This window comes from Prionailurus viverrinus, chromosome E1, assembly GCF_022837055.1.
Source record: "Prionailurus viverrinus isolate Anna chromosome E1, UM_Priviv_1.0, whole genome shotgun sequence".
In the NCBI taxonomy this organism is placed as follows: Eukaryota; Metazoa; Chordata; class Mammalia; order Carnivora; family Felidae; genus Prionailurus; species Prionailurus viverrinus.
Genome location: NC_062574.1, coordinates 3,536,634 through 3,562,522, shown reverse-complemented (window position 1 = coordinate 3,562,522; position 25,889 = coordinate 3,536,634). Strand labels below are relative to the sequence as shown.

Sequence of the window (25,889 nt, the reverse complement as noted above, 5' to 3'; positions counted from 1 at the left end):
GCAAGGGGTGCAGACTCATGGCCCCTAAGGGGGATCCCAGCCCATCTCTGTCTCTTGAGCCATTATCTGCAGGAATAAAAAGCTTGTCATTGTGTCTTGGTGAGGAAGGAGAGAGTTGACTGTTGATTCAGAGCTTTCTCAGACTCTTTAGAAAGGAATACCCCAGGGGTGCCCCTAGGGATTCCCACTTCTCTCCAGACGTAAGCTGAACACCTGCCTCTCTCTCTGCCTTTCCAGCCGGGCTGTGTCTCAACTGCTGGAGCCTGCAGGAGCTGGTCAGCAGGGATCCGGGCCACTTCCTTATCCTCCTGGAGCAGATCTTGCAGAAGACTCGAGAGGTGAGGGCCGGCCTGCGACTGAAGAGTCAAGGGAAAGGTCCCCAAGGAGTGTCAGTTCTGGGGTGCCTGGCCCACCGAGGAGCTTGGCAAAGGCGCTGGGAGCCCCTGGGCTTTCTGTTCCAGTGGTGCTTGTGAGTTGAAGGCTTCTAGGAAGGGCTGTGGTCCTTTCACCAGGAAGATGAGGGCTCGTGAGCCACGGATCTGAGTTTAATTAAGCTGCTTCTTAAGACAGACATGGCTGTAAGTCCAAGTGTTGACTAGAAAGGAGAGAGGAAGCTCTCCCGAGTTCCTTTCCTCGAAAAGATCCGTAAAAACAGACACAGAGGAGAAAACTGACTAGAAAGGGAAACTGAGACCTTGTCTCACGGCCGGTCCGTAAGAAATAGGCTTTGATGACTTAGAACAGCAGTGTGTTTAAGGGCTCGGCTGGGCTGGGGTTCCAGAATAATTGTGAGTCCCTAAAGAGGATTCTGGCTCTTTTATAAAGAATTCTGTGCTTAATTTTTTTTTTTCATTTTTGTTTTAAATATGTAACTGTGTTGGAAAACGTGACTTTCTCAAGCTGTCCCTTGGGAAGTCTTGGCTTACCAAGACACTCAAGGTTCCAATTCTGGCACCATCATTTACCGGGTACCGTTATACCCTGATCCACAAGCACACCAACTCAGAAGAGCCTAAGCCACCTTGGAGTGTTTAACTTATAAGCCCAAATATCAACTACCGTGTGACAAGAGGGGAGGGTCTTGTAGAAGAGGCCCAGCAGCAGGTGTATCAGGCACCTGGTCTGTTCGGGGCCAAGAGAAGGAGAATTCTGTTTGAGCCTGCTGAGGCCACCAGGCACAGCACAGTGGTGGGGTCCTCTCTGCATCTTCAACCCCCACGAGTTCCGGAAGGGGCCGAGACCTTTACCATTTGGACCAAAGAATTCTTTTTTATTTTTTTTATTTTTTATTTTTTTTTAATTTTTTTTTTAACGTTTATTTATTTTTGAGACAGAGAGAGACAGAGCATGAACGGGGGAGGGGCAGAGAGAGAGGGAGACACAGAATCGGAAGCAGGCTCCAGGCTCTGAGCCGTCAGCCCAGAGCCCGACGCGGGGCTCAAACTCACGGACCGCGAGATCATGACCTGAGCCGAAGTCGGCCGCTTAACCGACTGAGCCACCCAGGTGCCCCTGGACCAAAGAATTCTAAATCACATGGGTCTGTAGCGTGGTCAAAAACTGTAATAAGCAGTGAGGGGAAGGCTATAGTGAGACTCGTACTTTCATACACGCAGGGTATTATAACTGGCACAGTCCTTTCGGAAAGCAACTTGGCAACACGTTTCAGAGGTCAGAAAGAGGCTTATAGTCTTTGGTCCATCGACTCCACTTCCTGAACCCTAACCTAGATAAATAATCCAAATTACAGAAAAAGTAACGTGCACCAAGTTTTTCATTGCAAAAGTATTTAGGGTAGCAAGAAAATAATGTCATGTGTCCAAAATAATAAATTACGGAGATCTATCAGAAGGAATAGTATTACAGGTAATAAAAAGATGGATACTATCCAAAGGTATAAACAGATTTTAATATACAAAAAAATTGCATCAGTAAGGTTTATTAGATGATTTAGCGAACATTTACCAAACATTTGGAAAAATACAGAGTGAGATTCCTAGCACATACCATACAGCATACGGAATTCTAAGTGGATTGAAGATTTAAATTTAAGAAAATGAAGCTTCAAAAAAGGAAGAAAATATGAATTTTACATGGTGTTTGCACACAAAAGCAAAAATCCATAAAAGACAAATAAACATTTCTAATATCAGGACATCAGAAGAAAATCTATACAAGTAAGACACACAACAAATTTGAAAGAAGATTTACCACACAAATGAAAAGGAAATGTGTAACCAGGAGCACCAGGGGTGGGGGAAAGGTGGTCTTAGAGGTGATGCAACAAAACGAATTCATTTATAACATTATAGGGTAAAAACATTAGGAGTAAAAACATACACGCTATGATTTCCAAGTACAAAGAGAAAAATGGTGTCAGGATAAGCATTGTCACGTTAGCTGTGGTTGCGTTCATTTGGAGGGGGGATATTGTGAGTGTTTGGTTTTTTTTAAGTTGTATTTCCCCCATTGTTTCCTTGTGGTTACGTTGCCTTTCACGTAAGAAAAAAAAGAAAGTGCAGAAAAAGAAAGCGCTGCTCTGTTCTGCACCTGTGATGAGCCTCACGCTGCTTTCCTGTCCCGTCCACAGGTCCAGGAGAAGGGCACCTATGACCTTCTCGCCCCCCTGGCTCTGCTTTTCTACTCCACTGTTCTCTGCGTAAGTTCCGGGGCAGGCTAGCTTGGGGAAGTGAGAGGGGACAGGGAGGGACGGTCTCCATGGGGACAGAGCCCTCACACCTCCGGAGACAACTTAGGGTATCTGTCAAGCCACACCCTTGAAATGGGTATCAACCCTCTGGCATCAGAGCAGCCCCCATAACTCCCTGAATGGCTAGAAACAGGCTAAATACACAAAGCCTCTGATGGCATCAGAGCGGCCATCTTGAAAGGCCTCCATAAGTCTGTGCGGATGCCATGGCGCCTGGTATATCCAGGCTCCCGTGGAGGGGACTGCTGTCGACAGCCTGTTCACGAGCCAGGAAACAGATCCTGCTGAGAGATCTTAGGTCCACCTTATTCTGTACCCCAGGAGTCCGTGTCCCCCGGTGTGATCATCCCGTATTCACCAGACCGGTGGCATCATCAGATGACCGTACGTACATGGAACCAATCCATGCAAAGCATAAACGTTTGCCTCAACGAGAGTATTGAAAGAAAGGTAGTTTAGGCATCGGAGACCATTACCCCAGATGAGTTGCGGCAACGGCACCATTTAGGATGACCCCCAAGGTGACAGCTTTTCAGAGGGGGGCTCTCGTGCATTAGATATTACGTGTGGTAAAGTCACGGCCCTTACAGTAGAGGTGCCTCTGGGTGCCATTTTTACCGTCTGTCAGTCACGCCCTGTGGGTAACTTCCGGTTCTTTCTGCCCTCGTCCTTGGACACACTGCTGCCAGGAGCAGTGTGCCTTCTGCGGAACGTATCAGAAAGGAGCAGGGTATGTTCTAGAATATCGGTGAGCTCTCTCTTACCCAGACGTCTCTGCTTGCCTCTCCCTTTCCATCCCAGACACCACACTTCCCGCCAGATTCAGATCTCCTTCTGAAAGCAGCCAGAACCTACCACCGCTTCCTGACCTGGCCTGTTCCCTACTGCAGTATCTGCCAGGAGCTGCTCACCTTCATTGATGCTGAACTCAAGGCCCCAGGTGAGTGTTGAGGGGGGCAGGTGCACAGGGCCGGGATCTCCCCTTCCTGGTGCACACAGCATCGGATGGCTGAGAGCAGTGAACACAGGAGGTAACTCAAGGAGGAATCCTTAGGGTTTCAAGGCCAGGAGACCCCACTACGTGGTCTTTGCCTGTGCTCTGCTTTGCCAAAGGGTCTCTGAGACTGCCCGGGCCAGACAGAGAAGCCCCCACAATGCTGACGACAGGCCCTTGCTTGTTCTCTTTGCCTCAGGATCAAATAGGGAAATGATGTGTGCATAGATTGGGTCCTGGCCAGGGAAGTGGGGGGTGACAGAAACAGGTAGGTTGATGGGTGCCCTGACAAGTGTGGACAAGGGCCTCGTGCTAAGTTTTCACCTGTGGGGTCTGAGAAGTAAGTAGGCATCCTCGCAAAATTGCAAGTGCTATAATAGACATGAAAACGAGGTCCTAGAAAACGGTTACAGAGCAAGAGAAAACCAATTGGTAAGATTTACTGTGAGGTGGCCTGATAAAGTAATTCATCAACAGCAGTCGCTCAAAACACTGACGTCACATAAACATCTCAATAGATGCCCCTAAAACGTTTGATAGAATTTGACATTCGTTCCTAATATTTAAAACCCCTCTAATACATGGAAACTAGTAATACACGGGAGTGTTCTTAATAAGGTAACAGCCCGCAGCGAAATACTAGAGGCATTTCCATTTAAGTCGATAACCTTTATCTTTGTGCTTACAAGTATTTTTGCCTATGCAAAAAGGCAAAAATAAAGACTACTTCCTCTTTCGGGAAGATAATTTAATTATGCAGAAATCAAACAATTGCTTATCTGTCAAGGCCAAGAGAATCACCTAAAGAACTGTCCGAACTAGTAAACAGGTAGCTAAGAGCTTTTCCGTATAATGTCATTAACCAGTAAGGAAAACATAGTTGAGGGGGAAAAAAAGAAAGCAATTTATAATAGCAACTAAAAATACAAAAGAAGAGAGATGTGAGTAACCTACATAGAGAAACAAACTTAACTGAAGGATAAGTAATTCAAGAGACATGTTGCCAGATTGAATCAATATTGTAGTAACAGCAGGTGTCGTGGAAATAAATGTAACAGTGATTAAAAGAAATACCAACAATATCTTTTAAGATTTGACAAAGTAAAATCTATCTGAAAGAATAAATGCTCTCTGGTAGCATTTATTCATGCATTTATCATGTATTTATGTATTCTTAACAGTATAAGAATGGAGTATTTCCTTTACTAGGTCTGTTACAACTATAACTATAAGGCTTAAATTATTAAAATAGTGCGCTATTGGTATAAGAATAGATAAGTTAACGGAACAACGTAGAATGGCTAGAAACAGGCTAAATATAGAAAGATTTGTTCTATGACAAAGCGGCATCCTGAAACCAGTGATGAATAAAATCAGTCATTTAATAAATATTATTATTAAAAATGAGTTCTAATTCTATCTCAAAAAAATGTAATAATTCTCTTTCAAACATAAAATCAGTTGCAGGTAGACGAAAGGTTGAAGTGTGGAAAACAAAACCATGAATATCATAGAAGAAAACTAGGTTACATGAACCACCTAGAGTGAATAGATACCAAACATGCCTGCCCCCAAGGAAAAAAATTAGAAAAGGCTGACAGATTTGAGAGCATAAAATTCAAAGTTTTTATTATTCAAAGTTTTCTTCAGCCACTAAAGACGTAGATACAGAGTTACCCAGGGCAAAAGACGTTGAGTAACTTGTTGAGTAAAAATGCTGGCCCCCCGAAAACTGTATGTTATAATCCCATTTTTGTTTTTTTCTTTTCTTTTAAGAGAAAATGCATCAGGCCCTATTTAATGCTCGCAGCGTTTAATTCTTTTCCTACACATTAAACACACACAGGACAAGAGTACTACGTCTTATTCCCCAGCAATCCGTGGACCCTAGAAAGCTCAGGACTGCAGCTTTGTGTGTAAATTCCTTTGGAGGGACTCCTGACTTCTTTCTGGAATCATCTGATTCGTCTTCTCCTAATCAAGTAGCAGAGCTGTCCTCCCCGAACCAATCAGCTTATCTGTCTTCTTAACCAATCGGTGTATCTCTCTCCTCCCAGCCAGTCAGCTGGGCGGTCTTCTCCCAACCAATCAGCTTGTCTGTCTCCTGCCAGCCAATCACCTGACCTCCCTGCCCAACCAGTCAGCTGTCTGTGGTTACCAAGGCTCGGAGCAGGCACTGGTTAGGCTTGGCCAATGCCAAAGCCCACCTGTTCCTGGGACCTTGGGGCATGCCAGAGGCTTGGGTGGAGGGACGAAGAAATCAGGGAGGCCTCAAGGAGAAGGTGCTGTAGGAGGAAAGGTAGTCAGGCACACGAGGAATAGACAGCTTGCCAATCTGACTTTCCAAGGCACCCTAAGTGAACAAGCCAGTTTAGGGTCATTCTCTTTCATTCCCTTCTTTCCAACAGCTCCCCCAGACCAACAGATCTGTATTGCTTCTGGGCGTCTTGCCGACGGCCAGAATTCCTTCAACAAGAATGTTGAGCTTTTCTTCCCTTCTCTAATTTAGACAGAAAGGATTTAAAATGCAAACACCTTGGCCGGGCCTTCAGTCGCTAATCAAAGATCTAAGTGACTCTTACTTTGAAATGGATAAGGGAGATGGAGGGCTGTGTCACTTGCACGCTGGAAGACCAGACCGCTTCCCAGTTTCAGGTAGAACCAGCTGACTCTTCTCCCCTGAATGCACGCTATGCCTTGAGATGTTTTGGGGACGCCGCTGAGCAGAGACTGTGTTCTGGGCAGCCCAGCGAGCAGAGGTGGCGTGGAGGGCTGGCTGGGAAGGGTGAAGGCCGGATGCTGGGGACGGCGGGGTTCTACGCCTAGGGGACGAGAGCCAGGCAGAGGAGGAGCTGGAGGCAGAGATGGAATGAGGGTTCTTGGACTCCAAGCAAGAGGACCCTGGGAACCCCAGTCACTCACTGCTGAGCACCTTGCCCTCAACAGTGCCCGGGGACCGTGTGATGCCTCCGATGTCCTGGTGATGGCAGAGAAGGCAGATGCCTGGAGAGGCAGTTTATGCCAGGCCGCCTGGGCTCACAACTTGTCCCCCTTCTGGGAAAGCAGAACCGAAATAGGAAATCAAGAACTCTTTCTCACGGCAGAGAGTCGTTTTCAAGTTTAAAAAAACAAAAAAACAAAACAAAACAAAAACCTAATTTGCGCAAATGTATATGTATGTAAGCCTTCGTGGAAGACACATTGCGCTAGTTACTGAGGGAACCAGCAAGATGGCAGAACTCGTTTAAAGGAGGGTATGAGACCCTTGATTGAGGGAGTTGCTCACAGGGGGCGCCCGGGTGGCTCAGTCGGTGGAGCATCCAACTCTTGATTTTGGCTCAGGTCCTGATCTCACAGTTTGTGAGTTCGAGCCCCGCGTCAGGCTCCGTGCTATCCGCCCTGCTCTCTCTCTGACTCTCTGCCTCTCATAAATAAATAAATAAATAAATAAATAAATAAATAAATAAATAAATAAAATAGATGATAGATAGATAGATAGATAGGTAAAGTTTTGAAGACAAGTTCCTCATAGAAGCGAGAATACGTTTGCAAAATTAGATACGAAATTAGTTGAGATGATAGGGGAGGATAACGCCATACCCTGCGGGGTTCTCTTTTCTACCGAACAAAAGCCAGTTCCCTCATCTGACGTCCCCGGGTTCGCCTCTCGTTTCCAGAACCTGAGCCCTGCCTGATTCATCAGTAGTGAAGAGTAAATTAAGCTAAATTACCCTTCTCTGCATGACCCTTCAGTGGGCTTCTTAGAAAGTGCTTTAGTGAGATTTTCGTTTCGGCCTGTGGGACTATCGTTGCCTGATTCCTGAGTGCCCCCACCCGCAATCCCCCCCCCCCCACCACCGCCCCCAGCTGAGGGAGGCAGTGGGGCGGAGGCCGGAGTGGAGGCCACGGGAGAAGCTGAGGCTGAACCACTCAGCAGAGTCACCAGTACTTGGTCTGAGGCCACCGTGGCCTCACATCCTGGAGCTGTGAGGCCTTTGGCAAGACATTTCTTTAATTTACAGGAGCTTTTTTCTTTTTTTTTTTTTTTTAACCTCATCTGTAAAGTGGGAGTAAAATGATGCCTCCTCCCTTAGAGCAATTTGAAGGTGAATGCTGGCCTCCATGGATCTCACGTTGCTGGGGACAGTAAGGATGGGGCAGCGGTACCTTGAGAGACAGGTCCTGATCAGGTTACGGGGAGAAGATGACAGGGGACCATGGGCCCTTCACCCAAGGAGCCGTATGGAGCCAGTTGCCATGGCGATGAGTGAAACAGCCGATCCTGCTTTGATGTGGCTGGGTGGTGGAGGAAGTGGGCAGGTTATCAAGCCTTCGGGCCTCCCCCTTCTTCCTGACTCCACCCCAGTAGGGTGGCCTGGCTGCCTCCACTCTGGGGGTGGCAGGAAACCTCACGTCAGTGCCACCGGGTCCTGCCCACCGCAGCCCCTTGGATTCAGCCCACATGTTTGTCAAATATTTACTCCAAGCCCCCGCCAGCTGTGTAGACCACACCGCTCGCCTGCAAAGGATGTATCTGTAATCCCGAGGGGCGACAGGGGGCATCATATGTGTGAGTCACTGTGCGGCTTTCAAAGCCCACAGACCTCCGTGGCTGCACCTCCCCTCCCCCGATCACAGCCCTAGGGGGTGCAGGGAATAGTAGTACTATTCCCACGTCAGACCTGAGAAAACGGAGACTCAGAAGTTTCATGTTTCTTGCTGTAAAGTCGGGTGTGAGGGAAGGAGGAACATGGGCGGGCTGTGGTATGACCTACGCTTTGTCACTTACTAGCTGGTTTCCTCGGACAGGTGACGGGAGCTCTCCGAGCCTCCTGGTCAAAAGTAGGATCGTGGGGCGCCCGGGCGGCTCAGGCTCAGTCGGTTCAGCGTCTGATTCTTGGTTTTGGCTCAGGTCATGATCTCACGGGTCGTGGGATCGAGCCCCGTGTCGGGCTCTGCACAGACAGCTCGGAGCCTGCTTGCAATTCTCTCTCTCTCCCTCTCTCTCTGCCCCTCCCCTGCTCAAGAACATTCTCTCTCTCTCTCAAAATAAATCAACACTAAAAAAAAAGTAGGGCCATCATTGTCGATGGTGATGATGATGATGGCGATGGTTGGATTGGTCTCATCCTCAGGAACCTCCCCCCCACCCCGACCTGGGTATTTACTATTATTCCCACCTTCCAGAGGATGAACCTGAACTCCAGACATTGCCTACGCTCACGTAGCTGACAAGAGCTCTACTCCCTTGAAGCTATGTCTGTTTGATTCCCAAAACCATATCCTTCGATGCCAGCAATGTATTCTCACATCTGCATAGAGCTATTTCTATGCCAAGAGGCACAGGCAGACCATTGTGTGTGACTGGAAAATCCTGGGCTGTCCCAGCTGCCATTTTTTTTTAATGTGTATTTACTTTTGAGAGAGAGAGAAACAGCACACGAGCAGGGGAGGGGCGGAGAGAGAGGGAGACACAGAATCAGAAGCAGGCTCCAGGCTCCGAGCTGTCAGCACAGAGCCCGATGTGGGGCTTGAACCTGTGACCACGAGATCATGACCTGAGCCAAAGTCGGACACTTAACCGACTGAGCTGCCCAGGTGCCCCATCCCAGCCACCGTTCTGTAAGCACTTTCCTCCCTGGGCCATTTCTCCTGCTGCCTTTGACCTTCTATCAAAGCAGGTACAAACCTGGGCTCGATCACCTCTGCCCAACAACTGGTAGCAGGTGAATTCTGAATATTCTTCAGTGGCAGTAAGTCTCCCTTGGGATCTTAGTGATCATGGACATTTACATTTCATACTTTTTTTTAAGTCTCTGATGATGGAATAAAAGGCATAGATTCCTTGAAGCAAAGTCAAACATCGTTGACTAGCGGGTGGGGGTTTTAGTCACAGAACATCTCACCCCAAATGCACAGGTGTCCCAGGAGAAACTGAGGAACCATTACAGGGTAGAGGAGGCTAGGCTACAGGCAGTGTGGGACTCTGGATAGGATCCTGGAACCGAAAGACAACATCATGGCCAAAGATAGACTCACGGGGAGTCTATCACAGAGTCACGGGGGAGAGATGTTGGGAAAGGAGGGAGCAGCTGTTCCAGAAACCACAGGGCGTGATGAGTTAGAAGTAAGCTGGTTGCCCAAAACAGAAACCCCAGAATAATAGTTGTGGCAACTCAAAGGGGTTTATTTTTTTTTCTTACATTAAAAAAAAAAAAAAAATCCCAGTGGAAGGCTGCCCAGGGTTGGCATAGGGCTGAACATTCCAGAATCATTTCTTTTTTTCTGTTTCACCATCCTTAGCAGGAAACACTGCCCTCGGTGTCACTTCTTGGTCTAATGACCGCAGGAGCTGTGGCCATCATGTCCCCATTCCAGTTAACAGAAAGGAGGAAAGGGAGGTTGCAAAATGGGGTCCTCCAGAAGCCCCCACCCAACACCTGCAAGGGAGGTCAAAAAATGTGATCTATCAACCTGTGCCCTTTGGTGAAGAAGAGGGAAGGGTGTTGGGGAGATGCGAACAGGTCCCCGCCATGTGTGACCCACGAGTAAGAGTGGCCCGGCGGAGCCGGACTGGGCCTGTCGGGGGGCAGGGACCACCGGCTGGGGCAGCAGGGTCACCACGCCTCACTCCCCCCAGGCCTGGTGGCCCTGCAGAGCTGGAGGCCATCCCGCAGGCATCTCCGTGGGTTCCTCCAGACTCTCTATAGAACGAACCAAGGACCTGAGTCCCGGTGACCCCGTGAAACCAGGTGGGGCTTGCTCAGGGGCTCCTTGTATGCAGGCAAGGCCTTTGAGCTTTCTTCCATAGCAAAAGGAATGTGTACGGAAGGGTCAAGAGACCTCACTTGGCTGTGTGTTCTGAGGTCTGGTGGGGGGGGGGGGGTACTGTCCGGGGGGGTGAGTGATGTCTCCACTACAGCATTTCACTAGGGGGCCTGCAGGGGGCCAGGAGGGGAGCTGGCCTCTGTCACTCACCCAAGTGGCCACCAGATGGTGTCCCAGGTCCCGATGGCGGTAGCCACCGTTTCAGGGACTTTCCCATCAAAATAAGCATAACTTCAACCTCTGAACATGTGACAGTTACCTAAGAGAAACATCAAACAAAAGGCCCCAAATCAAAACAGTTAGGTCCTAAATTAGAATAGCATGAACTAGTAATTTTCCACCATTGATGACACAAAAATCGTGGCCTTTCTGTTTACAGCTGTCTCTGACCCCGGTCTTGGCTTTGCACCTATCCAGGGGGATTGCCTTCCTCCTCCCGGCCCACACCCAGTCGCAGAGGGGCCTTGCCCCCTGACAGGGGCCCCCTTGAGGCTGCCTGCCCCCCTGAATCCCAGCCCCTGCTTCTGGTGCCCTTGTCTGTGAGGAGGGCCAGTGTTGTTTAACCTTACTGTGGTGGATACACAACCGAATCCTTACTCTCAAGGCTCTGTTTTCCAGCCGCGGACCTGGGTCAGGTCGCAGGAGAAAAGGAGGGACTTTGGGCTGACGAGGCAGATGAGGCTGGAGAGAAAGGCTTGGGGGTGGGGGTGTTGTGGCCAGGGGCAGGGACAGGACCCAGCCTGGGAGGGACAGGGTGAGGGAGACCCAGCTGTCCTAAGAGCCCGTGGGAAGCCAGGCAGGGGCGCGGAGGGCCATTGGAGACCCAGCTGGGGGCCTGCACACCCTTGGGAGGGCCCCCGTGCCTCCAGATGGCCAGAGAACTCCTAGGTGACAGCAGGCCGGCCGCCTCGCAGCCTCGGACCCTGTGCCCACCGTCTCAGAGGAGCGGATCTGCGCGGGGCCTGAGTCTCGTCCCCAGGCCCCCGACCTCCTTGGCCAGTGCGGGGTCACAGCGAGGCACGATAAACCTACCGACTCTCGTTTGTTTTGGCAACAGGAATCTCCTACCAGCGGCTGGTGAGGGCCGAGCAGGGCCTGTCCATCAGGAGTCACCGCAGTTCTACCGTGTGAGTGCTCTCGAGGGGGGTCCCACATTCCCACACCCATGCCACCCCCCCCGTGCATCTGGCTTTCCCTCCATCACTGCACCCCCAAATCCCCAGCCACCAACAAAGCCTTCAAGAGGACCAGGAACCCCTTGGGATAGCTGGTGACGTTTGGTACATAGGTTTGTTTCTCTGGGCTGAGAGGCTTTCCTCAGATTGCTAAACGGCTCTGAGACTTAAAAATGAAACAAACATTAAAAACCACCCGCATCGATCATGCCAGGTACAGGGCAAGGATAACCTCGCTCTACCCCCCGTTTTCAGATGAGGAAACTGGAGGTCAGAGAGGCCAAGTGACTTCCCGAAGGTCACACAGCTACTGAGTGTCTGAGCCAGGATTTAAACCTCGGTCCTACTCAAAAGCCCATGAATTTTCTACGATGTATTTCCGCCTGTTACTAAAATAGCATTTTCTGGGGCGCCTGGGTGGCTCAGTCGGTCAAGTGTCTGACTCTTGATCTCGGCTCAGGTCATGATCTCACGGTTCCAAGAGTTCGAGCCCTGCGTGGGGCTCTGCACTGACAGCACGGAGCCTGTGTAGAATTCTGTCTCTGTCTCTCTCTCTCTCAAAATAAATACACTTTTAAAAAAATTAATAAATAGCATAGCATTTTCCAAACCATTTTGACTAGGACCTACCATAAAAAAAAATGCATTTTATTTATTTATTTATTTATTTAAGTCATCTCCACACCCAACGTGGGGCTTGAACTCACAACCCTGAGATCAAGAGTGTCATGCTCCACTAACTGAGCCAGCTGGGCGCCCCTAAAAAAATGCATTTTATATGAAAGCCTGCTGTACACACACACATACACACACACACACACACACACACACACACACACACACTGAAACAAGCTTTAAAAAGTGAAACTCACAAGGCGCCTGGGTGACTCAGTCGGTTGAGCGTCCGACTTCAGCTCAGGTCACCATCTCGCGGTCCGTGAGTTCAAGCCCCATGTCAGGCTCTGGGCTGATGGCTCAGAGCCTGGAGCCTGCTTCCGGTTCTGTGTCTCCCTCTCCCTCTGCTCCTCCCCCGTTCATGCTCTGTCTCTCTCTGTCTCAAAAATAAATAAATGTTAAAGAGTGAAACTCACCCCTACCCCCTAGGATGGGCTGTGTCTCAGTCTATTCTATTTTATTTAAAAGGCAGCTGTGATTGTGATCCCCCAGAATGATTCCATTATCCACTCATGGGTCCCGGCCGGCCAAGCATGTGGCTGCTGTTTCACCCGAATGCTCGAGAGCCCAGAGACCCCGGCCCTCTCACCCCCAGCGCCAGGGGCTCGCTGCACATTCACACCGTAGAGCAAACACCTATGAGTTCCTTCTAATAAAAACAAACAAAGCAAGCCCGAGGCAGGCTTTGGGAGAGGCAGAAAGGGTACAAAAATGCTTCCGTGTCGTGAGTAAACAACGCTTACCCGGGGCTGATCACCAACCCCTCTGCACTTACCGAGCTCCGGGCATTGCGGGAAGTAAAGCATACTGTGATGTCCAAGTGTCACATCGGCCCCTGGAGAAAGGGATTTGTCAGATCTGGGGCCCAAAGAGGTTAGCAGGAGGAGCTTAGAACAGAGTGGTGGTCTCGCCGTCGGCAGGAGGGAACAAGCGGGCGGAGAGAGCGCGTGCCCGGCTGGTCCCGTCCGAGGACTCAGCACGGGTCTCTGGAAGGAGTGATCAAGCGCTCAGTGAAGGAGGGTGGCCCAGTCACTCATGCAGGCCTGCCCCCTTCTCCTTACAAACAGAGAAACCGACATTAGTTTCCCCCTTGCACGATGGGTCCTCTGGCAGAGCCCGGTCCCGACGGCACCTGCTTCTCTGAGCCAGGTTTAAACACTGCGCAGGCCAGTGAGGACGGGAGCCGTGCGGGCAGGCCATCCTGAAGCATCTACAGCTGGGACAACCGGGATGGCTCCAACACACTTGGAGAAAATGCAGCGGCGGGCGGTTGGTGCGGGTGAAGTGAGAGCAGTCACCTGCAGTAAACTGTTAACTGAGTGACTGACACCTTGGGGGTTCGCCTGGGTGTGGCTGAGATTTTCCATGACGAGCAAACGTAAATGCCGGCTCGGACCAGGGTCAGGCGACGGGACACGCACAGGTGGCTGGGCACACGCTCCCCTCCCATCCCCGTGAGACCCTGGGACGTGGCTCTCCCAAGTTCAAGAAGAAGTTCCACTTGCAAAGGGTCTTTGAAAATACTGGCTGCAAACTATCAAAAGCAGACCGTAAGCTTTCCCCTCGGAACTGGGACCCTTGAGCCCCCGGCCCGGCTCCTGGCCGCAGGCCCTGCCGGGCGAGCTCTGAGGACCGCCAGACGCCAGACGTGAGGTGCGTGGCTGTGCTGCCCTCCCCACAGCCCTGTCTCTGTGTCCCCAGCACCGTGCTGTTGTTGAACCCGGTGGAGGTTCAGGCCGAGTTCCTCGCCGTGGCCAATAGGCTGAGTGCACCTGGCCACTCGCCCCACAGCGCCTACACCACGCTGCTCCTTCACGCCTTCCAGGCCACCTTCGGGGCCCACTGCGACCTCCCAGGCCTGCACTGCAGGCTGCAGGTATGTGCCTGGGGCCCCTGGGGTTTATTTAGCATCACTCCCCTCCCATCAGAGCAGAATCCCTCTCTGGCTCTGTCCCGGTGCTGCCGTCTCCCCGGTACGCCGGCCTCCCCCCACCTGGGCCAGCCCGGCCCCTTCCCCTCTCTGGGCCGCAGCGACGAGCTCGGGACTAGCACTCCCTGCCCGCCCAAGTTGGCGGTGCTCTGGCCCTGGTCTGGGCCTTTCTCTGGCGCCCGTGTCCCGAGAAGAGGGGCCCCGGGCAGGAGGCCCGGCCCCCTGGCAAGCTGTGAGTGGAGGTGGGTGACGAGGCAGGGAGGAGGCCGGTGGGTGCTGTCGTCGGCGAGACCCCGGGACCTGGAGGAGTGGGGCCGGCGAGCCGCGGTTCGGCAGCAAGCCCGTCTGCCCCTGGGGTTTCAGTCCAAGAGCCTGGCCGAGCTGGAAGACATCTTCACGGAGACCGCGGAGGCACAGGAGCTGGCGTCCAGCATCGGGGACGCGGCCGAGGCCCGGCAGTGGCTCAGGACCAAGCTGCAGGCGGTGGGAGAGAAAGCCGGCTTCCCTGGAGTCTTAGGTGAGGCTCTTGGGAGAGCCAGGCGCGTCTTCCCCACGGCCAAGTGAGCATCCAAGCCGGCCAGTGGGTCTGCTCCATACAGTCCTTCGGGGACCCCCGGCTGTCATTACCCTGGTGTTAGGGCTGGCCGTGGCAAGAGAGAAAGAGAGTGCTACCTGGGGGCGGGCGGCTTCGTTTTCCCACCAGAGATCGTGCAGAAGGATGCAGTCCTCACGGGTCCCTTTGGAGGCCACGCCTCGCCCCCAAGGAGCCTGGAAAACATCCTTTCTGCAGCTCCGCCCCTTCCAGGAGAAGGGACGCGGTCTTCCGTCACCCACGCCCGATGAGACAGTGCCCTTGTGCTCCCGTTCGGGCCCTGTCAGGGGAGGCTCGGAGGCTGAGTTGGCCGCATCCGCACAGCCTGTAAAAAGGCCTGGCACCTACCTGGGCTGCTTGAACGGAGGGTCCTCGGGCTGCGAGCCAGGTGTCCCAGCTTCCCACTGAGTCTCGTGTGGCCCATGCTGGCGTCTTGTCTGAGACCCTTGCAGCCCTCACCGCCTGTCCCCCTGTCGTTACAGACACGGCCAAACCCGGCAAACTCTGCACCATCCCCATCCCGGTGGCCAGGTGCCACACCTACAACTGGAACCAGGACAGCTTCGGTGAGCCCCCGGTTGGGGCCCTCGCGGTGCCCGCTCCCGTCCCCCAAAGCGGCCAGGGCGCTTCCTGTTCCCGGGTCTGTGCACCCGCCTCCCCGCGGCCCCGCCCGCTGAGCAGAGCACGGGGAAGCGCTGAAGCCCCGGGCTGGCCTTTGACCTCCCTTCCGCCCTCTTCTCCTCTGGGCCAGTCGGCCTGAGCCTGTCGCCCGTCCCCAGGGTGTACGAGAGGGCTTGCAAGGGCCCAGACACCCAGACGGTGCCTCCCCTTGCAGACGTCCTGCAGGAAATCCTGCTCCAAGAACAGGAGCTGCTCCAGCCAGGGATCTTGGGGGACGAGGAGGAGGAAGAGGAGGAGGAGGAGGACGACGACGACTTGGAAACGGAAGGGCGTTGTGCCCAGAGGGACTCCCTGCTCTCCACCAGCTCCGCGGTCTTCCACGACTCCACCCTGTCCCTTGCCTCGCCCCAGGCCTCAGGGCCCACCCTGTCCCGCCAGCTGCTGACCTCCTTCGTGTCAGGCCTCTCGGACGGCGTGGACAGCGGCTACGTGGAGGACAGCGAGGACAGCTCCTCCTCGGAGTGGCCCAAGAGGCCTGGCGGCCAGGGGCGCCGGCTCCACCGCCGGCCGGGGCAGAAGTTCAACAGGATCTATAAACTGTTCAAGAGCACGAGCCAGCTGGTGCTGCGGCGGGACTCCCGGGGCGCGGAGGGCGGTGTGGACGCAGCCCTGCCCCTGCGGCGGGCGGGGAGCCTCTGCGGCCCCCTGGACGGCGCGGCCCCGCCGCCGGCCTCCCGGCCCCAGCGCTCCCGCTCTCTGCCGCAGCCCAAGCTCAGCGCCCAGCTGCCCAGCTGGCTCCTGGCCCCCGCCTCCCGCCACCAGCGCCGGCGCCCCTTCCTGAGCGGGGATGAGGACCCCAAGGCGTCCACGCTCCGCGTCGTGGTCTTCGGCTCCGATCGGATTTCGGGGAAGGTGGCTCGGGCCTACAGCAATCTGCGGTGAGAGCGGGGGCGGGGGTGCGGGCGCCGGGACGGGGAGGTGGTGGGGGGTGGGGGGGCCCGGGCTGCGTGCTTAGGGCCCTTAGGGTCCCCGCTTCTTACCACCTTCTTCCTCTGCCAGGCGGCTGGAGAACAACCGCCCCCTCCTCACGCGGTTGTTCAAACTCCAGTTCTTCTACGTGCCCGTCAAGCGGGGCTCCGGCGCCTGCCCCAGCCCTGCGAGCCAGACGCCCCCACTCCCCGCGGACTCCCCCAGGCAACCCAGCCCTGCAGTACGTCCCCAGCCCCGCGCCACGCGCCGTGGGGGCGCCGAGTGGGCGCCATCCATCGCCTGTGCCTCGAGGGGCACCTCGTTCTGCGCCAGCCTCGCTCCCAGGAGCGGCCCCTGCCCTGCGCTTGGGGGCGGCCCTTCGCTGCGAGACGTAGACTAGAAGCTGTTAGACTTCTCTCAGGGCCGCTGGGGGGAGGCTCCGCTTGGGGCCGCGGAGGGCGTGGGGGGTGCGCAGGGCCCGGGGCGCAGGGACTGACCCTGGACCCTCCCCCAGGAGCTGGAGAGCACCAACGATATCTCCCACTACCTCGGCATGCTCGACCCCTGGTACGAGCGCAACGTGCTGGGTCTCATGCACCTGCCGCCGGAGGTCCTGTGCCAGGTCGGTGGCCCCCGCGGGGCGGGGGGAGAGGGGACACCTGCTGGAGGCCCCTGGTTTGCGGGGGGTGGGGGGGGAATCCAGCCTGGAGCCTCCAGGGAGGACCAGGAGGTCCTTGGAATTGAGCGGGAAGGGTGGGACGGAGGCCGGGCTGTGGGTGTGTTCCCCGCCCCCCCCCAGCATTCTGTGTCCTGCCGGCCACCTGCCACTCTGGCTCCGCCCCCCACCCGCAGCAGTCTCTGAAGGCTGAATCCCGGCCCCTGGACGGCTCCTCTGCCCAGCTGCCCATCCTGGCGGACATGCTGCTCTACTACTGCCGATTCGCCGCCCGGCCCGTGTTGCTGCAGGTCTATCAGACCGAGGTGAGCCCCGCCCCCCGACGCCGGCGCCCCCGCCCCGCCCCCTGCCCTTGCAGCCTGCTGCCTCGAGCAGAGGGGGGCGGGGGCTGCCCTCTGATGCCGCCGCTGCCCTCTGATGCCGCCCCCGCCCTCCGCAGCTGACCTTCGTCACCGGGGAGAAGACGACAGAGATCTTCCTCCACTCCCTGGAGCTGGGTCACTCTGCCGCCACACGTGCCATCAAGGCTTCCGGTGGGTGCCGCCTGGGCCCCAGGGGGGACACGGGGTCGGTGAGGGGCCCCCCCGAGACGAGAGGGAGTGACGGTCTGTCTGTGTGTCACAGGTCCTGGCAGCAAGCGCCTGGGCATCGATGGTGACCGGGAGGCCATCCCTCTAACACTACAGATTATTTACAGCAAGGTGAGGCCGGTGCTGGGGGCTCCGGGCCCGCTGGGGCCTGCTCCTGCCCCTGCTTCACCCAGAGGCAGCCCCCTGTGTTCCTGGGCCCCAGTCTTTCAGCGGGGAGAAGGGGAGGGGGTGGACATCCTTCTCCCCTCCAGTGTTCTCTCCCCCCACCCCCCGCCCCCACCCCCCAGATGTGCTCAGCAGCTCCCAGCTGCAGAGCTGAGGGCGAGAGGGGCAAGGGTACAGTGTCCAGAGGGAGAACCCAGGGTCTGCAGGGCTGGGGTGCCCCGTGGGGTATATGGGAGCTGGGACCCGTGTCGGAAGGGAACCATAGGATTTGTGGGGTGCAGGTGGGAGGGGTGGCATGGGTCTCTGAGCATCACACCCGGGGTACAGGCCACGAGAACCTTGACCTCAAAGTGGGGACACCCCCCCCCCACCCCCTTTCCTTCCTTCTTTCTTTCCTTTCTCCATTCGAAAGATACTCATTTAGCCCCTACTCATGCTGAGCTCTGCTGGGGAGGGGAGACAGTGGTGAGCAGAGAAGGCTAGGCCTTCTCTGCGACTTTCCTGGAGGAGCAAGACAGGAAACAACAGAAATGGCCAGGAGAGTATCAAAGAGCGGTGAGGGGTGACAAGGCAGTAAAAGGGTTGATGGAACAGTGATGCTGAGGCCGCTTACGTGTGGCGGCCAGGGAAGCGGGCAGGAAGGACTGACTAACAGAGCACTGCATGTTGGGTTTTGGGGAATACCTCCCATGTCCCAGACCGGGGGATTCCCAAGAGTCAAGTGCTTACAGTCTAGAGGGAGCAGTGGATATTGCTTAGATGATCCCACATGATACATAATTACAACTGTGACAGGTGAAGGAGAGGTTCATGGTCCCCTGAGAACCTTTAAGAGGATCATTCAACCTGGTCAGGAAGGCTACACAAGGCTTCCCTGAGAAGGGACATTGAGTCAGCACTGGAAAGAAAACGAGGAGTTAGTTAATTAGGCTAAGAAGAGAGGGATATGCTCTCCAGGCAGAGAGAACGGCATGTGCAAAGGTCCTGTGGTGAGAGGGAACATGTCATCACAGGGCACTGAGGCAGGCCAGAGGGGCCAGAGCAGAGACGGTGCATGGGTGAGGCTAAAGGAGCTGGCAGGGCCACAATACCAAGGGCCTTGATTTTTGTCCTTGTCCCAAGAGCCGTGGACACCCTTTGAAGGGGCTCAAGTTGGGGGTGGGGCTGGGGGATGTGTGCCATGATTAGATTTGAGGTCTGGAAGCTCCCTCGGTTTGGAGGCGTCCACAGGGGATGCGGGAAGGCCAGTTAGGAGGCTCCGGAGTTGGTTGTCCGGGGGGAAATGGGGGTGGCCTGCATGGGGGTGGTGGTGGGTTCTGTGAGCAGCAGGGCGTAGGGGCGGATCAGAAAACGGGAGGCCCAAACTCCTGGCTCTCAATGTTCTGGGACCAGAAGCGGCCCAGGTCCAGTGCGGGGAGGCCGTGAGTTGGGGGCAGGTCGAGTTTGGGTGCCCTTGAGAGACAGGAGGAAGTGAGAAGTGCAGTTCACGGATGGGCCTGGCCTCAGGTGCAGGGGGGAGTTGGGTGTGTAGGTGGCCTCGGGGGAGGAGCACGGGAGGCTCGTGCTTGGAGAGACTAGTGGGGCGGAGAGTGGGGGGCCGGGAGGAGGCACCCCGAGCCCCGTGCCGTGTGATGGCAGGCAGACAGGCCTCGGCCAGGGGCAGGTGGGTGAGGCAGGGGGTGCAGACAGCAGTGAGCACAGCCAGGCACTCCTATGAGGTCAGGGGAGCCGAGGACTGAGAAACGCACTTGCATCTGGCAATGCGGAGGTCCCGGTGAAAGAGACGTCCAGACCCCAAGAGGGGGCTCCAGCCTGGCTGCGGCCGGGACCTCATGCCCGTGGGCCCCTCTCCTCCTCCGTTGGGGCTCAGCCGTCACGGAGATAACCCTTTGAGATGCTCTGAGCTCTGGAGCCCTCCGATCCGTGGACCAGGCCGGGCACCCGACGCTCCTTCTTGGAGTCGTCGAGGTCTATACGGGGTCGGACAGCTCTTGGTGCACGAGCTAGCAGACTCGGGTGAACGCGTGCCACCGGTGGGTCTGGAGCCACCTCTTCCGAGAGCAAGTAGCGGGCCCCGGGGGACCCCGGCTGAGAGGGTGCGGCCCCGCTGTGTTCCCAGGGGGCCATCAGTGGCCGAAGCCGCTGGAGCAGCATGGAGAAGGTGTGCACGTCCGTGAACCTCAGCAAGGCCTGCCGGAAGCCGGAGGAGCTAGGTGAGCGGACGGCGGGGTGCAGGTGGCGGCGGGGCGGGGCCCCGAGCCTGGCCTGAGCCGCCCCCTGCCCCTCAGACTCCAGCATGGAGGCCCTGACGCTAAACCTGACCGAAGTGGTGAAGAGGCAGAACCCCAAGTCCAAGAAGGGCTTCAACCAGGTAAGGGCACCCCTCTCTTCGCAGCCACGTGGCCCGCGGCCACGGCCCGGGCGTGTGCAGGTGCCTGAGGATGTGCGCATGCGCGAATGGATGGGGTGCGGTTTGGGGTGTGCACTCCGTGGGTATCAGGGGAGGAAGGAGGGCCCTGTGGGAGGACGTGTCTGCGTGCAAAGGCTCCCGTGTCAGGGACCCTGGGCCTCGCGAGGGGGTCAGTGGGCTTTGTCGGGGGGGGGGGGGGGGGGCGGGGTTGTTTCTTCCAGACTCGGGGAGGGTGGAGGCCGGGAGGAGGCAGGCAGGGCCTGATGGAGGCCGTCAGCCCCTGAGAGCTGCTGCCGGGCTTGGGGACAGGCCTGAGGGACAGAGCTGCCAAGGGCTGGAGTTCGAGGGGGCCGGCGATCAGGGCTGACGGGGGCCTTGCTTCCAGATCAGCATGTCACAAATCAAAGTGGACAAGATACAGATCATCGGCTCCAACGGCTGCTCCTTCGCGGTGTGTCTGGACCAGGACGAGAGGAAGATCGTGCAGAGTGTGGTCCGGTAGGAAGGGGGCGTCCAGGGAAGGGGCGCACTCCTGCACCACCCCCTGGGACCCCGGAAGGAGCTGCAGGGATGCGGAGGTGGGGGCTGCCCTTACCTCCCGCCTGCCCCACAGGTGTGAGGTCTCGCCCTGCTACAAGCCGGAGAAGAGCGGCCTCCGCCCCCAACCCCAGAGGACCCCCGACCAGCCGGCCCAGGCCGTGCCCGACCTCTGCTCCCTCCTCTGCCTGCCAATCATGACGTTCAGCGGAGCTCTGCCTTAGTGGGGCCCTCACCAGTGGGTGGGGAAGCCTCCTCGGAGCCCCTCCCCACACAAGGGGGGCGGCCGTGAGGGTCTCGCTCCCTGTGGGGAACTGAACGGCCCTCTGTTGCATTGGGTCCTGCTGTGGGTCCCTGCGGCTGGCAGGGGCTTGGCGGTTTCTGGGTCCTCGGGGCTCTGTTTAGGAAGGACACAGGGATGAGGGAGGGCGCGGCTGGCCACGCAGCCCCTCAGATCCCTCACGTAGACAGGAGAGGGATGGAGGGGCTGACCTCCAAAGGCACCGGCCACTAGTGTGGTCTGGGATCCTTTCTGGAAAGATCTGAGCCTCTGGTGCTCTGGGGTGTGGCTTAGGCCTCCTCTCCCAACGTTGGCCAGGTCCCCCCTCACTTTGTCAAAGACTTGGGGAAGCCTTTATATCTGTGGTTCAGAGTCCCCTCTACTCTGCGGTTCAGGTGGGAGAAACAAGGATAAGAATTTCTTTCCAGACCTTCAGTACCCCACCCCCACTTCTCTCTCTCTCTCTCTCTCTCTCTCTCTCTCTCTCTCTCACACACACACACACGCACACATGCACACACACATGCACGCACGCAAATTCCCCGGGTATTCTGAAAAACAGCACTAATCCTTTACCTGCCTGCTGTCAGGACATAGAAGACATTCTCTTGCGAGCCCCTTTCTGGGTCTGAGAGCTGGGGGGACAGGACAGGCACAGATTCAGGAGCAGCTCGATTACCTTCTAGCTGAATGACCAGAAGGAAGTTAATTAGCCTCTTCCAGCCTCCACCTCCTCGGCTCTACGACCTTCGACCTTCGGGGGTTGAAAAGAAATTGTCCGCAAGGTGCCTGGCCCGTGGCTGTCTCATGGCCAGTGCTCAGGGAAGATTAGCAGCCTCACCCTTAGGCGCTGACTCCCCTTGTGTGGTGCTGGGACACTCTCACGGCCCCTGGGACAGTCCTCATTCACACCTTTCCGATTCATCATTGAAGCAGGACCAAGACTAGGAGGTGGGGAGGGGTCAGTTTTACCCTCCGAAGGAGGAACGACCTTGACGGGGACAAGAGGAGGGTGGCACGGGAGTCCCCAGCCTTTGCCGACTTCTCTCCCAGATGGGACCCCGTGACCCCCGCTCCCGTGTCACTCCTCAGGCTGGTGCACATTATGTGCGGAGTCCTGCAGCCCAGAAGGTTCACGGGCACCGTTCTGGTGCCTGGGCGACATCCCAGAGCGGGTAGATCAAGAGCCTGGCTTTGCGGGGCTTCGTGCCTGGCTGGGGGCAGGGCGGGGCGGGGGGAGGGGGTGGCGAAACTCGAGAGCCAAATATGTTAAAGCCGCCAGGTCGGAGCGGTTTGGAAGGGCAAGTGTGCGCTAGGGTCATGGGGTGGAGGGCAGGGCTGAGGACCGGGATTTGGACGCTGGGGGTGGAGGAAGGTGACTGTATCCCGCCCAGAGCCCCTCCTTCAGGGAGCCCCTGAAACGCCAGCCAAGACAGCCTGATGGAAGTGAACAGAGCTGTCCCCCCCGCCCCCGCCACCTGCCCCCAACCAGCCACCTGTCCATGTTCCAGGCTCCAGAGAGCAGCCGACCATATACCCTTGATAGTTTGTTGTTGCATGAACAAGTTCTACTACAGGATAAACAGATATCCAAGAATGAAAACAGTTTAATATTATTTTCGAATAAAACTTGGTTAGTCTTGTACGCGATGACCCGTGGTTATCTCGCCGCACGACGATTAACTTGCTTCGTTCGCATAAACCGCTTCACAGGCAGCAACGATCAGGTTTCTTGGGGGGCTGTTGCGTGTAGCTTTTTGGAGCTGGAGAAAATGTGTTTGTGCTGTCATTTTCTCTGACGCTGTTCCGTCGAAGCCTCATCGTCCTGCTGAGAGGAAGAAGGTGAGCTCATCGCTGGTCGCGGGAAGACACCTGTTATTTGGGAGGAATACGTAGGCATCAGGCTCGCAGCCTAACCCCCGGGGAGGGAGGAAGGAGGAACCATGAGATGCTCTAGGTTTGCCCCAGCTAGCTACTGCAAACAATAAAACACGCCTAGCACACCCAACATGCATCCACGGGACATCCAGGGATCCCTTGATCCAGGTGGGGCTCCCCTAACGGCCTGGGAGGTGTCTGTGCTGCCGAAATTAAATCGGCCCAAATCCACGACACCCATTAACCCAGGGATCCCAATAAACTCAGCAGCCCTCACTCCATCTGGAGGCTGGGACTTCACTTCTGATACTCTTTCCAGAGTCCCATAGCCCCATTCTAATCGCGAGGAGAATATCAGACAAACCCAGACTGTGGGACCTTCCTCTATGGGCTAATCTGACTAGTACCCTTCCAGGAGGTCATGAAAACAAGGTAGGACCAAGAAACTCCTAGAGCAAGGAGAAAGGGAACCTGAACACTAAATGCAATGTGGTACCCTGGATTGGATCCAGAAACAGAGAAAGGTTAATGAAAGAACTGGTGAAATCCCATAAAGGCTGGAGTTTTAGTTTTTCAATTTTTTTTAAAGTTTATTTATTTTGAGAGGGAGAGAAAAATGTGAGTGGAGAGAGGAGATCCCAAGCAGGTTCCTCACTGTGAAGGCAGAGCCCGACACAGGGCTTGAACCCACGAACTTGTGAGATTGTGACTTGAGCCAAAGTTGGGTGCTTAACCACCAGAACCACCCAGGTGCCCCTGGAGTGTAGTTTTCAAAAATCAAAAAGCAAACAAAACCCAAACACACACACACATGAAACACACAGGCACCTCATTGTAAGACTCCTGGGGAAGAAAAAGGTAATGTGAGAATCTTAAAGACAACCAAAGGCAGCAGTGGGGGGGTATATTTTATCTTCAAAGGATCAACAAACAGCTCCCTTCTCAACAGAAACATTGGAAGCCAGAAGACAATGAAATGACATCTTTAAAATGCTGGAAAAAATTCAATCTAGACTTGTTCAATTCTTTTTTTTAATTATACGCTGCTCACAAGAGACACATGTTAAGTATACAAACAAAGTCTGAAAGCAAAAGATCAAAAGGGTGTTGTTATTCTAATGTCAGACAGAGATTTTAAGGCAAGAAGCATTTTAAAAAATGATGAGGGACAGTTTATAAAGGTCAAAAAGTCAATCCAACGAAGTTATCATGATCATAAATCTGTATGCATGCAATAACATCAACGTAAACTGTAAAGCAAAAATTGACGGAATTAATGCCTCCACAACCAGAATGAAGGATTTTATCACACTTCTCTCAGTGGCTTAAGAAAGACAAGAAAGAATAGAGATACAGAGGATCTGGACAACACAATTCACACGTTTGATCTTGTTGAAATAGAATACCGCCCAGCAACAGAACTCACATTATTTCAAGCACAAGTAGAGTATCAAATTTCAAATGATTGAAGCCAAAGGGAGTATCTTCATCTCAAGAAGATACAGAAAGAAAGGTATAAATCCTAAAGTAGGAAAAAGAAAGTGTAAAAGCAGAAATCTATGAATTAGAAAAGCAATGTACTAGTGGATAAGGCTCTAGCGAACAAATCAGCAATATCGCGTGTGTAAAAGAGGACGTCTCTACAGATCCTATGCACGCTAAAAATATAATGAAAGGATACTATACATTGACCAATAAATTTGGCGATTTGGATAAGATGGAGAAGTTTCTCAGAAATACCACTGTGAAAGAAATGGATTTCCCAGGTAGGCAAATATATGTTAAAGAAATTGAAACCATTCTTTTTTTTTTTAATTTTTAAAGTTTATTGATTTATTTTGAGAGACAGAGACAGTACAAGTAGGAAAAGGGCATAGAGAGAGGGAGAGAGAGAATCCTAAGCAGGCAACGTGCTGCTACCACAGAGCCCGACATGGGGTCCAAACTCACGAAACCTGGTCAGATCATGACCAGAGCTGAAACCAAGAGTTGGACGCTTAACCAACTGAGCCATCGAGGCGCCCCCCAAACCATTCTTTTCTTAATTAGACTGGCAACCAATTATATTTTGTTGTTTTTGCCTCCATACTTCATACATATTTCAGAATATTGTAGAGTTGGAACCGTACCGTCACCAGCCTTTTCAGATTGGTTTCATTCGCTTAGCAATATGGATTTAAGGTTCCTCTTTGTCTTTTCATGGCTTCACAGCTCATTTCCTTTTGTTGCCAAATAATATTCCATTTTATTGATGTACCCAAGTTCATTTCTTTACTCACAGTCTGGAGGACATCTTGGTTGATGCCAATGTTTGGCAATTACGAATAAAGCTGATGTAAACATTTATGTGCTGGTTTTTGTGTGGACATATGTTTTCAGCTCCTTTGGGTAAACACCAAGGAGCACAATTGCTCGATCATTTAGTTTAGTTTTTTTTGTGTTTTTTAAAAATTTTTTAACATTTATTTATTACTGAAAGACAGCTCTGGGGTCCAGTACGGGGGGCTTCTCTCTCCCTTCCCATCTCTGAATGCCTCTATGGCCTCAACCCCTCCCCCCCCCCCAGTAAAATCAGGGTAAAGGAAGCCGGCTCTCCTGGAAGAGGGTGTCCTCCCCATCCCTCTGGGGGCAGAGACAGGCAGGTGCCAGACTGTCCCCTACCTGTGCCACCTTATTTCTCTGTTCCTTGCAGCAGGGGCACCTGCATCCTGGCTCAGACCACAACACAGTCCCCCTGTGTCTCAGGCTGCTCAGGCCGCCCATAGAGTGGGGCTGCTTAAACAACAGACACTCATTTCTCCCAGTCTGGAGGCTGTGACATCCAAGGTCAAGGTGCTGGCAGATTCCGTGTCTGGTGAG

The 25,889-nt window shown here is 54.4% G+C and overlaps 1 protein-coding gene across 3 annotated transcripts in view; it reads left to right on the top strand.

Annotated features, from left to right (window-relative positions):
• PIK3R5 (phosphoinositide-3-kinase regulatory subunit 5) overlaps nt 1–22,797 on the top strand; it is a 71,313-nt gene extending 48,516 nt beyond the window's left edge. Inside the window, exons 3-19 of one of the 3 annotated variants that reach the window (XM_047832570.1) lie at nt 238–338; nt 2,591–2,659; nt 3,512–3,650; nt 11,590–11,659; nt 14,084–14,258; nt 14,676–14,829; nt 15,387–15,470; nt 15,740–16,463; nt 16,585–16,735; nt 17,009–17,116; nt 17,350–17,475; nt 17,610–17,703; nt 17,795–17,871; nt 20,045–20,138; nt 20,214–20,296; nt 20,721–20,833; nt 20,949–22,797. In XM_047832570.1, the coding sequence (XP_047688526.1) occupies nt 238–338; nt 2,591–2,659; nt 3,512–3,650; nt 11,590–11,659; nt 14,084–14,258; nt 14,676–14,829; nt 15,387–15,470; nt 15,740–16,463; nt 16,585–16,735; nt 17,009–17,116; nt 17,350–17,475; nt 17,610–17,703; nt 17,795–17,871; nt 20,045–20,138; nt 20,214–20,296; nt 20,721–20,833; nt 20,949–21,096 (2,510 nt within the window). In that variant the 3' untranslated portion in view covers nt 21,097–22,797. Of the gene's footprint in view, nt 1–237; nt 339–2,590; nt 2,660–3,050; nt 3,095–3,511; nt 3,651–11,589; nt 11,660–14,083; nt 14,259–14,675; nt 14,830–15,386; nt 15,471–15,739; nt 16,464–16,584; nt 16,736–17,008; nt 17,117–17,346; nt 17,476–17,609; nt 17,704–17,794; nt 17,872–20,044; nt 20,139–20,213; nt 20,297–20,720; nt 20,834–20,948 lie in introns of those variants that run through there. The other 2 variants (XM_047832569.1, XM_047832571.1) reach the window with 2 other exon arrangements.
• The last annotated feature ends 3,092 nt before the right edge of the window (nt 22,798–25,889 follow it).